This window comes from Tursiops truncatus, chromosome 2 (genome assembly GCF_011762595.2).
Source record: "Tursiops truncatus isolate mTurTru1 chromosome 2, mTurTru1.mat.Y, whole genome shotgun sequence".
Lineage (NCBI taxonomy): Eukaryota > Metazoa > Chordata > Mammalia > Artiodactyla > Delphinidae > Tursiops > Tursiops truncatus.
The window spans coordinates 31,647,534-31,663,377 of NC_047035.1; the positions used below are offsets into that span (position 1 = coordinate 31,647,534).

The window sequence follows — 15,844 nt, forward strand, 5'->3', positions numbered from 1 at the left end:
TTATTATAGAGAACATTATTATAGAGAACATTATTATAGAGAACATGTTCTCTGAAAACAATGCAATTAAGTTAGATGCTAGCAACAAAAAGATAAATTTTAAAATGCCATAGATTTGGAAGTTAAAAAAATACATATAAGTAACTCATGTGTCAAAGAATAAACTGAATTAAAACTTAAAGAACACTGAACAAATGATAATGAAAACACTATACTTCAAATCTTGAGGTATACAGTGAAAAGGTTTCTTCAAGGAAAATTTATAGCCTTACATGCTTATTGAAGAAATAAGTAGAGGCTGAAAAGTAATGAACTAAATGTTCATCCCAAGAAATTAGGAAATGAACAACAGAATAAAGCCAAAGAAAGTAGAAGGAAGGAAAGAAAAAAAAATAAAAGCAGAAATAAGTGAAATAGAAAAAGATACCGAGAGAGAGAGAGAGAGAGAGAGAGAGAGAGAGAGAGAAGGAAAAGATACCACAGAGTGAGTTAATAAAGCTAAATGTTGTTCTTTAAAAAATACAATCCAGGGCTTCCCTGGTGCCGCAGTGGTTAAGAATCCGCCTGCCAATGCAGGGGACACGGGTTCGAGCCCTGGTCTGGGAAGATCCCACATGCCGTGGAGCAACTAAGCCCATGTGCCATGACTACTGAGCCTGTGTTCTAGAGCCCGCGAGCCACAACTACTGAAGCCTGCATGCATAGAGCCTGTGTTCTGCAACAAGAGAAGCAGTGAGAAGTCCGTGCACCACAACGAAGAGTAGCCCTGCTCGCCACAACTAGAGAAAGCCTGAGCGCAGCAACGAAGACCCAATACAGCCAAAAGTAAATAAGTAAAAAAAAAAAAAAGAAATTTATAAAAAAAATACAATCCAATTGGGTAAATCATTAGTGACATTAATCAAAAAAAAGAAGAAAAGATATGATTAAAAATGGGGACATATGTACAGCTATAGCCTAGATTAAGAAGACAATATGAGAATACTATGAACAATTTTATCACTAATAAGGCCTAGGAATTACTTCTTTCTTTCCTGTAATCTTATTGAGGAAACTACCAAATCCTTTACTTGTAGGTCCCTAAGAGTAAAGCAAAATCTACCAGCAGAGTTGCAAGCTATTGCCTCAGCCACTCCTTTCCCAAGGTTTGCTGGCATAGTCACTTGAGATATAGCAATTTGACTTTCAGCATCACTTTCTGGGGCCCTAGTTGCTGTGGTTAGCTAACGATCTTCTTTGGGATACTCTCTTTGCTTCACTCCAGAATTAACAAAACAGCTCAGCAGCCTGCTCCGCCCAACAGGATGAGACTTATTAGCCATCTTTGAATGTCATAGTGAAGTCTAATCAATTTAGTCAGCTTTTGCAATTTTTTTAAAATAACATTTTTGGTATTTATTTTTATTTGGTTGCACCGGGTCTTAGTTGTGGCAGGCAAGCTCCTTAGTTGCGGCTCCCGGGCTCCTTAGTTGTGCATGCGAACTCTTAGTTGCGGCATGCATGTGGGATCTAGTTCCCTGACCAGGGATCGAACCTGGGCCCCCTGCATTGGGAGCTTGGAGTCTTAACCACTGGACCACCAGGGAAGTCCCAGTCAGCCTTTGCTATTTCTTTGTGATGCTGCATGGAGTCTTATTGGAGGTTTAGTACTGCCCAGTCTCATGGATACTTGACCACTGTCCTGCAATGGGAACAAAATCCAAGGAGAGGTTCTTGGAGGGAAGAAGATTCTGTTTCTTCTGGACTAAGCCTATCTGTACTCTATGTTTGGGATTCTAGGGTTGAACTCTTAGTGATCGGGTTTTTTGGTCTACAATTATAGCTAATTCCTAAGGTGAACAGCTGCCTTCAGAGGTACTGCCCAGGGTCAGGTTTTGGTATTTGCCATGCAGGGGTAGTGTAGATTTTCTCACAACCCTTAAAATACGAAATATTTGGTAACATATCTCTCCATGGACCATCAAGTCCATTCCCAGAGGTTCCAGGGTAACTTTTCAGAGATACCTCCTAAGTAATTCTGAGGTGATTTTCTGTCCTGTTCTGTATTTTGAAGTAGCTGGCTTTTTGCTCATTAAATAAGAAAGAAAAAACTCACACAACTTTAATATTTCCTAGAACATTTTTCTGGTAGGATATCACACAAAATACAATCTTGTGTTTTTCTTTTTATTCTGTGGATTTCCAGAACATTAGCATAAATGAAGTTGTTGTTGTTTGTTCTACATTGTTCTAAGATCAAGAGAGATTTTAAGCTTTCTTATAACTTCCCATAAATCCATTTCCATTTAACAATCCCATTACATTTATCCATTATTGAAATGCAGAAGTTTGTTATTGATCTGAGGGCCATTGTATCATCCATTCATTTATACATGATTTGTTAATTCAACAAATATTTGTCGAGCACCTAGTACATGGAAGACACCATGCCAGGGACTAGATCAATTATATCAGGCAAACACATACCTGACCGTGTCCTTGTGGAGTTTACAGTCTAGAGAACTTCTTTTTAGGAAAGAGTCTTAATTCAGGCCCTGGAATTATAGAGGTATCCCTATAAAGAAGGGCACACAGGTAAAGAAGTGGGAGGATATGATGTGTGTGAATTTAGACTATTGGAGAGAATGTTAAAGAAGGTAAAACATGGTAAAGAGGAGCAGTGTGTCAAGTATTTAAAAGGCACCTATGTGAGGAATCTAGATCGTAGCCATATGGAGGAAGGTGCGAGCAGGTAATTGTTTCTAATGTGCTATGAATTTCTTTTAACCAATCAGAAAATCATTCCTACCCTCTTACTGAAGAGCTTTTTGTTTTTCTCTTTCATTTGCACTCTAACACTTGCATGTCAAATGATGTAAGTCCCCAAACCACAAAGCCTCAAAGGGCCATATTGTATATAGGGGAGGCAGGTACAAATTTTTAGCATATCCTACAGAAGAGGGAGTAGATTACATCACCATTATTGACTTTATAGAAGAGAGAGTACAAAGCAAATTGTGTGTGTCTGTTGGGGGGTGGTTTAACACAATAAAACCTTATTTCTTATTTTTATCAAGGTCCGATGTAGGTCAGCAGGGAGGTTCAGCACCATGGTCAGCCATTCAGAGATCCTGGCTCTCCCCATGTTCAATCCATGACTTGAAGGTCTCTGTGATATCTACCAAGTGGAAGCAGAGAGAGAGAGTGGAAAAGGCACCCATGCTTTTGAGCAGCTTGGCCTGGGGATGACACTAATCACTTCCATCCATATTCCATTGATGAGAACTACCTAGGTAGCTACATCTAGATACAAGGGGAGTGGAAAACGTAGATCAACGATGTACTCACATAGATAATAATTTGTGAGCAGCTAATTCATCTGCCTCATTCAGTCTCCTCATCTGCAAAATGGGAGTAATAATAGCATCTGCCTCATAAAATTGTTAGGGGAAAACTAGGTAATTCATCAAAGGGCTTGGCACAGTGCCTGATCCATAGTAAGTGGCTCAATAAACAGCAACTATTTTTGACATCCAGTGCAAATTTCCAGTTAGAACTAATACCTTTGTGGCATTCTACCCCTTAAAGTCTTTAATAGCTTCTCATTTCCTTTGAATAAAAAAATAACTTATTGGGCTTCCCTGGTGGCGCAGTGGTTGAGAGCCCGCCTGCCGATGCAGGGGACACGGGTTCGTGCCCCAGTCCGGGAAGATCCCACATGCCGCGGAGCGGCTGGGCTCGTGAGCCATGGCCGCTGAGCCTGCGCATCCGGAGCCTGTGCTCCGCACAGGAGAGGCCACAACAGTGAGAGGCCCGCGTACTGCAAAAAAACAAAAAACAAAAAACTTATTTACAAGGCCATCTATCATCTGACTCCTACCTTCTTTCCTCGTCTCTTCCCACTATTCCTCCTTCACTTATGTGATTCAGTTTAAACTGGCCTTTTCCTGGTTCCCAGACCAAGCCACTTTCCACTGCAGGGTCTGTATGCTCTTCTCTCTGCTTGAAAAGCTTGAGCCCCAGCTCTTCATGTGGCTGATTCATTCTCATCCTCCAGGTATCAGCTCAGATATATCACCTCCTCAGAGAGGTCTGTCCTGACCATCGTATCCAAAGTGGCTTCCTCCAGTTAATCGCTGTCTCATCTCCCCCCATTTTTGTTATCACAGTCTGTAATGCTCTTCTTTATTTATGTACTTGTTTATCGTCTGTCTTTTCCATCAGACTTGTTGACTCCTTGAAGTCAGAGGCTTTGTTTACTGCTTTATCCTCTGCAACTAGAGCTGAGCAAAACACAGAGTAGGTATTAAATGATTGGTGGCTGACTGAATGAATGAATGAATTTGCTGAAGAGTAATTGAAGATCTTCTCTGGGTCTTTTACCTTAGCCTATCCACATATTCACATTTCAGTATTATTATGTCCATACAGCTTCCAGGTAGCACTCTAGGCTTCCCTCTCAGCCTTGAAAATACAGACTATACCCAATGCCACTTCCCTTCACTCCTGAACATACTCTCCTCTGACCCTCATCATTCCACAAAAACTATTCTTGTTAGGGGCTTCCTATTTACCGAATCCAATGCCTGCTTCGTAGCCCTTATCTCACATATCTGCTTCACACTGTGAGTACTCCTCTCTTCCTGAAACTTTTCTGCTTTGACTTCATACTACTATAGATACCTTTGTAAGCAGTGGTTATGAACTGGGGGCAGTTTTGCCCTCCAGGGATATTTGGTAATGTCTGGAGACATTTTTGGTCATCATAACTGGGACGGGGTTGCTGTTACTGGCATCTGGTGGGTAGAAGCCAGGATTGCTGTTAAACATTCTACAATGTACAGGACAGCTCCCCATACTTACAGCCAAGAATTATCTGGCCCCAAACGTCAATAATGCAAAGGCTAAGGAACTCTAGTATACAGAATGTCCTGCAGACACTTCATGTATAAGATGGACATGTTCAAAGATAAATCATGGGGCTTCCCTGGTGGCGCAGTGGTTGAGAGTCCGCCTGCCGATGCAGGGGGCGTGGGTTTGTGCCCTGGTCCCGGGAAGATCCCACATGCTGCGGAGCGGCTGGGCCCATGAGCCATGGCCGCTGAGCCTGCGTGTCTGGAGCCTGTGCTCCGCAACGGGAGAGGCCACAACAGTGAGAGGCCCACGTACCGCAAAAAAAAAAAAAAAAAAAAATCATTACTCCCCTTTTCACCTACTTACTTGTTACTTGTTATTCCTAATTTGATTAACAACACTTAGTCTTATAAAGCAGTATCCTGGGAATAATTTTTTGTTTCCTGCCTTTCCTTCCTCAAGCTCATCTACTAGTCACTAATTCCCTTTTGATTTTATCTCCTAAATATCTGTCATCCTTTTTCTTCCCTCAGCTACTGCTGCCTTTGTATGAGTGTAGACATCATTTAGTTTGCAAGAGTCTCCTAAACGGACTCCCTGTTTTTAGTCTTATAAATGCCTCAACTCATGCTCCTTGGACAATCTTTCTAAAATGGAAGCCCAATTACATTTCTCCCACTGTCTACAAGATAAAGGCTGAGCTCCCAGGTCTGGCCTACCATGCTTACCATATGTTTTATTACCTACAGATCTGTGTTCTGTTGTACCTCTTCCTAATCCTCTTCTAATAAAAACACAAGAAAACAGAACCAACAAAACAAAACAAAAAGCTTGATGTTTCACACTTTTGTTTATTGGACATGATAACCCCTGTTTTGGAATGCCTTCTCCACCAGGACCCTACCAGGCCTTTCTCCTTTGAAAACTCTGCTCTGTGCATGTGCATGCTTTTATTGGGACACATACTGTATACATACCATCTCAAGTATAAAATCCCAGTTCAAAAAGTGGAGTATAACAAAGCAATATATTTGTATGCCACTTAGAGTTAAAATTTTTGAATTCCCAGTCTATGAGGTAGAAAATTCCAATAAATTCATGGTCCCCCACCCCCTTACCTCTGTTTTGTGGTTAAATTCTGGGGGAACCTTCATAGTACCTAAGTTTTGGAACAGATACAGGCACTAACACTTCATCACCATGAAAAGGGCTTCTTCAGATTTGCAGGTTCTCTTCTTGGCATCTGGGTCTTGCTTGCAGATATCCTCATCATTTTGCTTTTATGGAGCCTGAAAATCTTTCTAAGGCTTCCTATGGCTTCTGCATTTCACAGAATTATTCCCTCTCTGGCATCTTGCTATCTAGCCCAGATTAGCCGGAATGCAGACATTAGGTCTTTACTTAGGGACCCAGGGGTATTCCCTTTCTTTTAATCTTTTTAATATTTTGCTTCAGAAGCATTTCCTGTCTTGTGAAAATTTTGTCTCTGAGGCATGTAATATTTTCTTCAATGGCTTTAGACTTTTAATGGGCTTAGTCACATAAAAGCTAATGACTGTCAAATTTTTCCTGCTTAGTCCTGCCCATCCCCACACTTGAGGTAGGGTGAAAAACAACGGCCAGTAGCTCCTAAACTGAACAGTTCATTGGATACACCTGAAAGAGCTTTTAAAATGAAAGATGTTACCACCCCCAACTCTGCACAATCAGAATTTGTTCTTATAAACGATCACAGGAGATCAAGGTCGAATTTTCTTTCTTTTTTTTTTTGCGGTACGCGAGTCTTTCACTGTTGTGGCCTCTCCCGTTGCGGAGCACAGGCTCCGGATGCGCAGGCTTAGCGGCCATGGCTCACGGGCCCAGCCGCTCCGCGGCATGTGGGATCTTCCCGGACCGGGGCACGAACCCGCGTCCCCTGCCTCGGCAGGCGGACTCTCAACCACTGCGCCACCAGGGAAGCCCAAGGTCGAATTTTCGAATCCCTCAGTGGTGGACGTTGGGCAGGGCTCTGCTCACTCTGTTTTTCCTCAAAGTCTCCAAATTTTTACCCCGGTAGTATGCCCTGCCTCTACCTCTCCCTCCTTTGGCGCTGCTCTCTCCTTCCTGCTAGCAGCTCCTAGCCTCTCCCTCCCCTTCTTACCCCTTCCCTACCCACCGCGCTCCACCTCCCAGCCCCGCCCCGCCCTTCTCTACCTCGTTCCACCCCTCTCCCCCCAACCCAACTCTACTTCCCGGCTCCATCCCTCCCCGCTCCTCCTTGCCCCGCTCCACCTCCTAGCCCCGCCCCACCCCTTCTCTCCGCTCCTCCCTTCTTCCCCGCCCCACCCTCTCTCAGCCCCGCCCCTCAGCCCCGCCCCGCTCCACCTCCTATTCTTTCCGCTTCTTCCTTTTCCCTGCCCTGTCTTCCTGGCCTTGCAGTCTCCTCCCCTCTTTTGGTTCCTCCTTAACATTCCTCTGCTCTGCAGCGAGCTCTTTCGTCTCAGACTTGTTACGTTTACTCTGCGCCGGAAGAAGAACCTGAGGACGCTTTTGGGACTATGGCGGCGGTGGATATCCGAGGTAACCTGTGCTGTCCCCTTTGTTTCCTGATTGTTTGGGAGCTGGTTTAGGGATTTATAGCTCTTGGGGGCAAGATTCCGGTTCCCTTGTGATGTCTCCCAAGCTCTTTGGAATGTTTTCTGTGAACGACCCAAAGCGCCAATCTGTCGAAAAATTGCCTAGATTTTCGCAGTTTTTCAGGAGTCTCTTAGAAGAGTCAAAACGAAGGGATTGGAATAAGCTCTGGGCTTTGAGCCCTGTGGTGTTGTCCTACGTACGTATCTCTACAGCAGTATTGGGGCTGTTCTGTCCAGGTGAAGGAACGACAGAGAAGGGGGTGGGGTCATGAGCCGACAGTGTTTGGTTCATTCTTGGCACTTGGCCTGGGGCCTACCTTATTGCTGACGTTTGAGGTTCCTTTTTCTATATTAACCAAATTGGAGTCTAGCACACATATTCCAAATATATTGTCATTTATATATTGTCAAAATGTCCAGTGATCTTCAGCAGTTCTGGATAATGTTTACTATATGTTTGTCTTTCGTTATAAGTGAGAATATCAAGTACCTAATTTCATTACTTGCTGACTGTTAGAGAGCTGTCTTAGAGCCATGTCAGTATGCTCTCCCTTGCTACTGAATACAAAAGAGGACCATTTAGTCCACGAGGCTGTTTAGCTTTCATAACTTTTTACTTTTTATTTAGACTTGTTAGGTCCATTGCAAAGGCTCTAAGGTGGGAACATGTCAGAAGAACAGCAAGGGGGCCAGTATGGCTGAAGCACAGTGAGCGAGGAGGCGGGAAGTAGATGAGGTCAGAGAGAGAATTGGTGTGGTGGCTTGTTCATACAGGAATAGTAGGCCGTGGTAAGGCCTTTGGCTTGTCCTCTGAGTAAAATAGAGAACCACTGGAGGGTTTTGACCAGAAGGGATGAACGTAACCTGACTTACTTTTTTTTAGGATCACCTTGACTGCTGAGAACACTGTAGGAGGGGAGACCGGTTAGGAAGGCATTTTTGTAATGCATGGGGAGTTGGGGGTGGCTCAGACTAGGGTGGTAACAGTGGAGATGGTAAGAAGTAGTTGGAGTCTGCTTGTTTTGGTAGTGTAGTCTATTGGGCTGTGGTCACAGGTAGCTTCTATGTAGGAGAACTAATATATCCTATTTCACAGCCACACACCACCCTCTTAACCCCAGTTAACTAGTTTGTAACTGAACATACTTGGATACTGGAGTGTGTGTAAATTTATGTCCTTAGCCCTTAATCATGAATTAATAAACATTTTCTAATTCTTACCAAACAGGTCCTGTGCTAGTTCTGATGAGTAACCCACAGCCCCAGTTCCTTAAAAAACTCAGCATTTAATGGGAAAACATTTGTACTTGTGGGTTATTAATAATCAATTATAAAACTATATAAAAACCGCTATGAGGACGTAGAGAAAGAAACCATTATTTCTGCCTTGCAAAGTAGAGAAAGGCTTTGCAGAGATTAGTGACATTTAAAATGAGTTTAATCTAGCTTGACCATTTGAATATCTAGTAAACCTATACCTTTTTAGAATGAAAGACGTTTCTATATTTTTTAGAAGTGCATAAACTAGAAAAAAAAAGAGGCACAAACTAGGACAGCCTTTGGTTAAGCCAGAAATAAGTTTGTTCATATTAATCTTAAAAGAAATTGACTACCAGCACTACCACCATCATCATAATGAACATTTATTGGGTTATTACAATGTACTAAGCATTTTACATATATAATCTAGCATGCAGATACTATTATAATCCCTATTTTATAGATGAGAAAACTAAGGCATGGGGAGGTTGAACTTTTCCATTCTTCCTTCTTCAACCAGTAATTATATAGGCAATTTGATGTTTCATGACTTACAGCTAGTGGGATTTAGTACTGTCAGTGGTATGAAACATTGCAGCCAGTACCCAATAAAAGCTCATTAATTAAAGCTATCTAGCCCTACTTATCATGTCTTTGTTTTCTTTTTCCATTTTGAAAAATTTAAAGTTTAATTCTTTAAAATGTGAAATTGTATGGCTGTAATTAAGGGCATTCTACTTTTCATTTGCCCCTTTTACATAATTATTATCTCATCTATAATAATAGATTCCTAACTTATTTCTGTCTCTTTAATTGGAAGATCTCCCATTAGTGGCGATGGATGTGTTTTCTTTGGCATACATATTGTTTGAAAATTTTTGAATTAGTTGCCAACATTATAAAAACTCAGGATTTCCGATATTTTGAAAGACCTCTCTAGATTTCAAATCCTATAACTTCTTCACCTAATTGAGTTATTCTTTAAACATATAATGTACTTTTATTTATTTATTGAATCTTTGAATTTTATTTATTTTTTATACAGCAGGCTCATTAGTTATCTATTTTATACATATTAGTGTATATATGTCAATCAGAATCTCCCAATTAAACATATAATATTCTTTATATTTCCCTACCTTTGTATATGCATTACCTCTGCTTGGAATTACTTTGCCTCTCTTTTCTCCATGGTGAGCCTCTATTTATTCTTTAACATATAGTGCTAAAACCCACCTCCTCCTCATCCCATGAAAAACCATTCCTGTTCCCTCAGGTAAGGTATTCTGCTTGCTCCACTGTGCTCTCATAACACATTTATTCATACCTTTATTATGGATCTTGTGTTGTCATTGCTTTCTTGCATACTTAGCTCTTCTGCGGGACTGTGAGGGTATGTAGGTTAGGATCCACGTCATCCTTATATTCATAGTGCCTCCTACATTATATGCATAATAAATGTTTGTTGGATTGGATTTTTTTCTCTTTTCTCATCCTTTATCATTTTGTTTCTTTTCTATAGATAATCTGCTGGGAATCTCTTGGGTTGACAGTTCCTGGATCCCTATTTTGAACAGTGGAAGTGTCCTGGATTACTTTTCAGAAAGAAGTAATCCTTTTTATGACAGAACATGTAATAATGAAGTGGTCAAAATGCAGAGGCTAACATTAGAACACTTAAAGTAAGTTATTATAAGAAGGTAGCATTTTTGCCAACTGCAGATTTTGTAATGAATAGTTCTTTCAAGCTGTGAATCATGAAGTACAGAGTAGAAGTGTTGGAAGAACCGGAGTTTTGTTTGGGTTTGTGCAGATTTGACATGCAAAGGAATTATTAGTAGTCACTTGTAACCTGGGAAGTCTTTTCTTTATAACTGCACATATTACTGTCTAGTTAAAATGTAACTATGAGGTTTAGATGTAAATCTCATTGATTTCCGCAATGCAACTGTTACCTTAACCAGGTAACTATATATGTTGTCTCCTCTACATGTAATTTGATGTCTTAAACCATAGTCGAGTTTATAGTAGATTTTTCTTTGTTTGACAAATAAAATTTTAGCCAAATTTAGCAAGATTCTTCAGACTTGGGATGCTAAATAATTCATTACTATTATAAAAGTTTCTGAAACAACTGTGTAATGAAGTTTTTCATCTGTCAGCTAAACATGGAGAGCAGGGGTTCTAAGAAATTAAATTTCTGGTATTTTAAATAGCTTTTGTTTTGAGGTAAATATTTACATTTACTGAGATACCTTGGTGTTGCTTTTAAACATAGTATGTCAGGAAAAAATATGTTGGGGGTGAGGATAAGGTTTTTGATGTTTTCTGGTTGGGTACAATATATAGTAGTGATCTATATTAAGACAGGTGTAGTGTTCATGTATATTTTAATATTTTATATATATTTATAGATCTCCTTGGTCAGGAAGCATCCTGGTATTTTGGTTGCCTGTTTTGAAATGTAGGTTCATTGTACTCTCATGACTGAAAATACTCCGATTTAAGTTCATCATGAATTTTTGTAGAGAAATTTTGTTGTTGTTTAAAAACGAAATCTTACTTTATTTGAGCCCCACCTACCTGGGAAAAATAGCCAGTTTTATTGAACAGCCAATTTTTCATATCAAACATAGGCAGTTTTATCCTGTTTACAATGTTGCTATACTTTTATGTGATAATTTGAATGTTCTAGAGAATTGTTTGTAGGGCATTCATAGATCTCTGAGTGTCTGTGTCCTGTTTTCAGTCAGATGGTTGGAGTGGAATACATCCTTTTACATGCCCAAGAGCCCATTCTTTTTATCATTCGAAAGCAACAGCGGCAGTCCCCTACTCAAGGTAAAATATGTAAACTTTAGGCATTATTTTCTTCTTAAAATACCATGATTTATTTACTCCTGAGCTATATATGTTCTTATTTTTGTGGATTGGGTTCTGTTTTAGGGATTTGTAGGAATCCATGTGTAGGCTTCCTATGCTTTCCCTTCTGTGAGGGGCCACACCAAGTGCACCTTCCCTCTAGTAGTGAAATGCAGTGTGTACTATGTCTGCTCAGAGCTCAGGGAAGACCGTTTGAGACTCTGAGTCCAGAATTTTTATTGAGGGCTGATCATGTAGACGTCCTCTGCCTGTCAAATTCTAGTCTCTCAGAAGGAAATCAGGTTTAATTCTTGGCAGATGCAGTTGCACCAAATTCATAAAAGATCAATGGAAAATCCTCATTGATACATTCAATCAAAATTACCAGACAAAAACTTGCTTTAGAAATCATACCGAAAAGTATAGAATTCAGACTTGATTTTCAATCAAAGAGCTAGTCACCTATTCCAGAGATGACCAGCTACATCTCTTAAATTAGATACTCTCATCAAGACCTTTGAGAATAACCTTCACCCTAGTATTGATTCCAGAGAATGACTTGCTACTGAAGTTGTGGTTCCAGAGTCAAGAATCCAAATTTACTTTCAAAGTCAAAGATCTAGGACTTCCCTGGTGGCGCAGTGGTTAAGAATCCGCCTGCCAGTGCAGGGGACATGGGTTCGAGCCCTGGTCCGGGAAGATCCCACATGCCGCAGAGCAACTAAGCCTGTGTGGCACAACTACAGAGCCTGCGCCCTAGAGCCCGTGAGGCACGACTACCGAAGCCCGAGCACCTAGAGCCCACGCTCCGCAACAAGAGAAGCCACCACAATGAGAAGCCCGCACACTGCAACAAAGACCAAACACAGCCAAAAATAAATAAATAAAGATAAATTAATTAAAAAAAAAAAAGTCAAAGATCTAGAGTCCCTGCCCAGAGAAACTTAGAACAAAGACAAGGCTGGGGACAAGAGTTCCATGATGGAAGGGTTCCAGGTACAGAAGCGACAGAAGATGGCACCAGCCTCACTAGCCGCTGTTTTATTCCGTAGGACCTCGGACTGGGGCACAGAGGCAAGTTCAGTGTGTCTGGTATCTTCATCCTGGGCCCTAAATCTCTCTTGCTCTAAGGTCTTATTCCCCAAAGTGTGGTTGACTGACAGCAGCATCGGATCACTTAGGAACTTGTTAGAAATGCATCGTCCCTACTGAGTAAGAATCTGATTTTAACAAGATACTCAGGTGATTCAAAAGCACGTTAAAGTTTAAGAAGCACTGCTCCTAGGGCAAACGTTTTTTTTAGCAAACTTTTTCTGTGAAGGTCCAGAGACTAAATATTTTAGGCTTTGGAGCCTCATGGTCTCTGAGACAACTATTCAACTAGTGCCATAGCGGCCTTAGATAATAACGCAAATGAATGAGTGTGGTTATTTTCCTATGTAACTTTATTTACAAAAACAGGAATTGCCAAACCCTACCTTAAGCTTTAGTGTGGGAAAATGTTAAACTTTAGTTGTTCTTTTTATGGAAATATATTTAGCAGTTTGTGTGCATAGCTATATTGATAAACATTTTTTTTCCTCGCTGCTTTAGTTATCCCACTGGCTGATTACTATATTATTGCCGGAGTGATCTATCAGGCACCAGACTTGGGATCAGTTATAAACTCTAGAGTGGTGAGTGTCTTTACATACTTTAAACATTAAAGAAAACTTCTAACCGAACTACCTTGCTACCGAGAATTAAACAGGAACTCCTCTCCCTTGTGTACGTTGGTATAAAGTGTTGACTATTAGAATATCTTAAGCATTGGTTCCTGTGGGCCAACTCCATGTTCAAAGTATATACCACCCCTAGATACATAGTGATTCAGGTTCTGAAAAGCAGAAGATTTACTGTCTTTGCATATGTAATATTTTGTGTTCACTTTGTAAATTTTGGATGATTGATGAGAAATTCAGAATTTGTTTTCTTTTTCTAAGCTTACTGTGGTACATGGCATTCAGTCAGCTTTTGATGAAGCTATGTCATACTGTCGATATCATCCTTCCAAAGGGTATTGGTGGCACTTCAAAGATCACGAAGAGCAAGGTAGGTGGGACACCGGGACCCTCCTAAAACACTTTTTGTTACTCAGAGAATGAAGCTGCTTTCTTTCGGAAGATGGCTATTGATGATTTCTAGCTGTGTTTTACTTCTCTGTGGGAAGGTTTCATAGGATGATGACATTGTCAGAGCTATGATTCATGTAACTAGATGTGGTAATAATAGCATTCCCATAGGAACAGGTACAAATTTTAATCTCTTTGGTACATGATAATCTTTGATAAGTTGATACAAGGTTTTAAAATATTTAGGACATGTAGGGGAAATCAGTGATGAGGAATGAGTAATGATGATATTTCCTGCTTACCAAACTGTTGAGTCATCTTGAAATCTGGAACCCAAGTCTTCCAAGTTTTTGAAATAGGGGAGATGCTCTTAAAGCCCTATCTCCAGATGAACAGTCTGTTTTCTGATCTTTCTATGTTACCGCCTGTCGTGATGCCAGGTCCTCTAGTTGCCATAGCTGCTAATCTGCTACTTGTTCTGTACCATATTTTACTAATAAAAGTACTTCTAGAAATGTATCTATAGCAGTATACCTATATTCTGCATTTCTTTCTAGAGAAATAGACACTTAGAATGAATTACTATGGAAAAGGTAGCCTTTAAATAAAATTCAGACCCGTGGAATGAATGGTCTTTGAGATACAGTTATATTTATTCGTAATAGTAGGTCCCGGCGACAACATTTGACTTAGGAAAGTTTGCATCAGTTGAATAAACTTCTCCCAAGAGCTCTTTGCCCCTACCCTAATGAAATGTTTGGAGTAAAACTTAACTGGAACCCTATCTTTATAGACAGTCCACCAGCACACTCCCCTCCCAGGGAAAATCCCACACGTGATTAGCTTCATAATTTTTCTTGCAAGTTCTTTTCTCTCTTGTCTTTATGATCTTCTGTTGTTTGGTTTGTCCTGTTTTTTTCAGTGGATTATAGTCTTCATAATTGAGTATGGTTACTTGAGTTTATGAAAGTTGCATTTTCCATTTGTACCTATTAGGTTTTGCGGGAAAAGTCTGTTTAATACACTTAAAATATACACAAGATAATTTCAAACCAATAATCTGAATGTGACTTAGGTAATTATGGAAAATTTAGCCTTAAAGTTTTCCATAATTAAGTAATTATGGAAACATAAGAACGATGTTTATCCATGTTTACATGCTAAAACCGAAATGTCTTTGAAAGATAGATCAGCTTTTTAAATGTTAGAATTTTAACCTCATTTCAGAGGGAGAGTTTGAATGCTTCTCTGTATATGTTATGTTTAACGTATTTGGGGGGATTATCTTTGGAATAGCAGCCATTAAAAATAATAAAATTTGAATATATTCATGGCAGACAAAGATTTGTGAAATAATAAGGCACCAAAGTAGTTTAGACAATGTTTTGATTTGGACCTTATATTTTAATAGATAAAGTCAAACCTAAAGTCAAAAGGAAAGAAGAACCGAGCTCTATTTTCCAGAGACAGCGTGTGGATGCTTTACTCCTAGACCTTAGACAAAAATTTCCACCCAGATTTGTGCAGGTAATGAGAATGCGTGTGGTTAATTTTGATTCAACACTTTTTCCTGGCATATTTATTTTTAATTGAGGACTGTTTCAGATGTGACCTAAAAATACTGATTTTCCTTGTTAGTTAAAAAAATGATCTCTGAATCAAAGAAAGGTTTCTCAAGGACTTAATGGAGGAGGTGGTAAAGGGAATGGAATTAGTACTGTTCCGTGCGCTTAAGTTTAATTCCTTATTGAATCTTCGTAAACTGTGAGGACTGAATATAATAATATTCTCATTCAGAAGGTTGCTGAAAGTGTCATAGATGGTAACAAAACTAGAATTTGAAACTCATGCTGTTTTTACTGTACGTGCTGCCTTCCACCCTGATGTAGAGGGTATTTAAGTCCTTAAATGATAGAATAATAAAAACTTTGTAATAAAAAGAATAGTACATTTGATGTGGAGGGTTTGGCATGATAAATGGAGGAGGCAGGAGTAATAATAAATAGACTTATAACATACATTGGAGCTATATGAATTCCATTATGTTGTCTTGGGCATTCCAACAGCAATAGCAGGTCCACGTACTGTGGTACTAAATGAGCTTTTGCAGAGAAGTAAGTGTGAGATGGAATATGTGAACATGTTATTCTTATGGTTTGCCTC

The 15,844-nt window shown here is 40.0% G+C and overlaps 1 protein-coding gene and 1 non-coding gene across 2 annotated transcripts in view; one reads left to right on the forward strand and one right to left on the reverse strand.

The window, feature by feature from the left end:
• Positions 1 to 1,513: 1,513 nt before the first annotated feature.
• On the reverse strand, positions 1,514 to 1,586 carry TRNAW-CCA (transfer RNA tryptophan (anticodon CCA)). The gene has a single exon. It is a non-coding gene; the product is annotated as a tRNA-Trp (tRNA).
• Positions 1,587 to 7,234: 5,648 nt separating this feature from the next.
• The window catches only part of LOC101316839 (disintegrin and metalloproteinase domain-containing protein 20), a 65,199-nt gene continuing 56,589 nt past the window's right edge, over positions 7,235 to 15,844 (forward strand). Inside the window, 6 exon segments of the mRNA XM_019922000.3 lie at positions 7,235 to 7,392; positions 10,231 to 10,390; positions 11,458 to 11,549; positions 13,164 to 13,246; positions 13,553 to 13,661; positions 15,093 to 15,208. Of these exon segments, the coding sequence (XP_019777559.3) occupies positions 7,371 to 7,392; positions 10,231 to 10,390; positions 11,458 to 11,549; positions 13,164 to 13,246; positions 13,553 to 13,661; positions 15,093 to 15,208 (582 nt within the window). The 5' untranslated portion in view covers positions 7,235 to 7,370.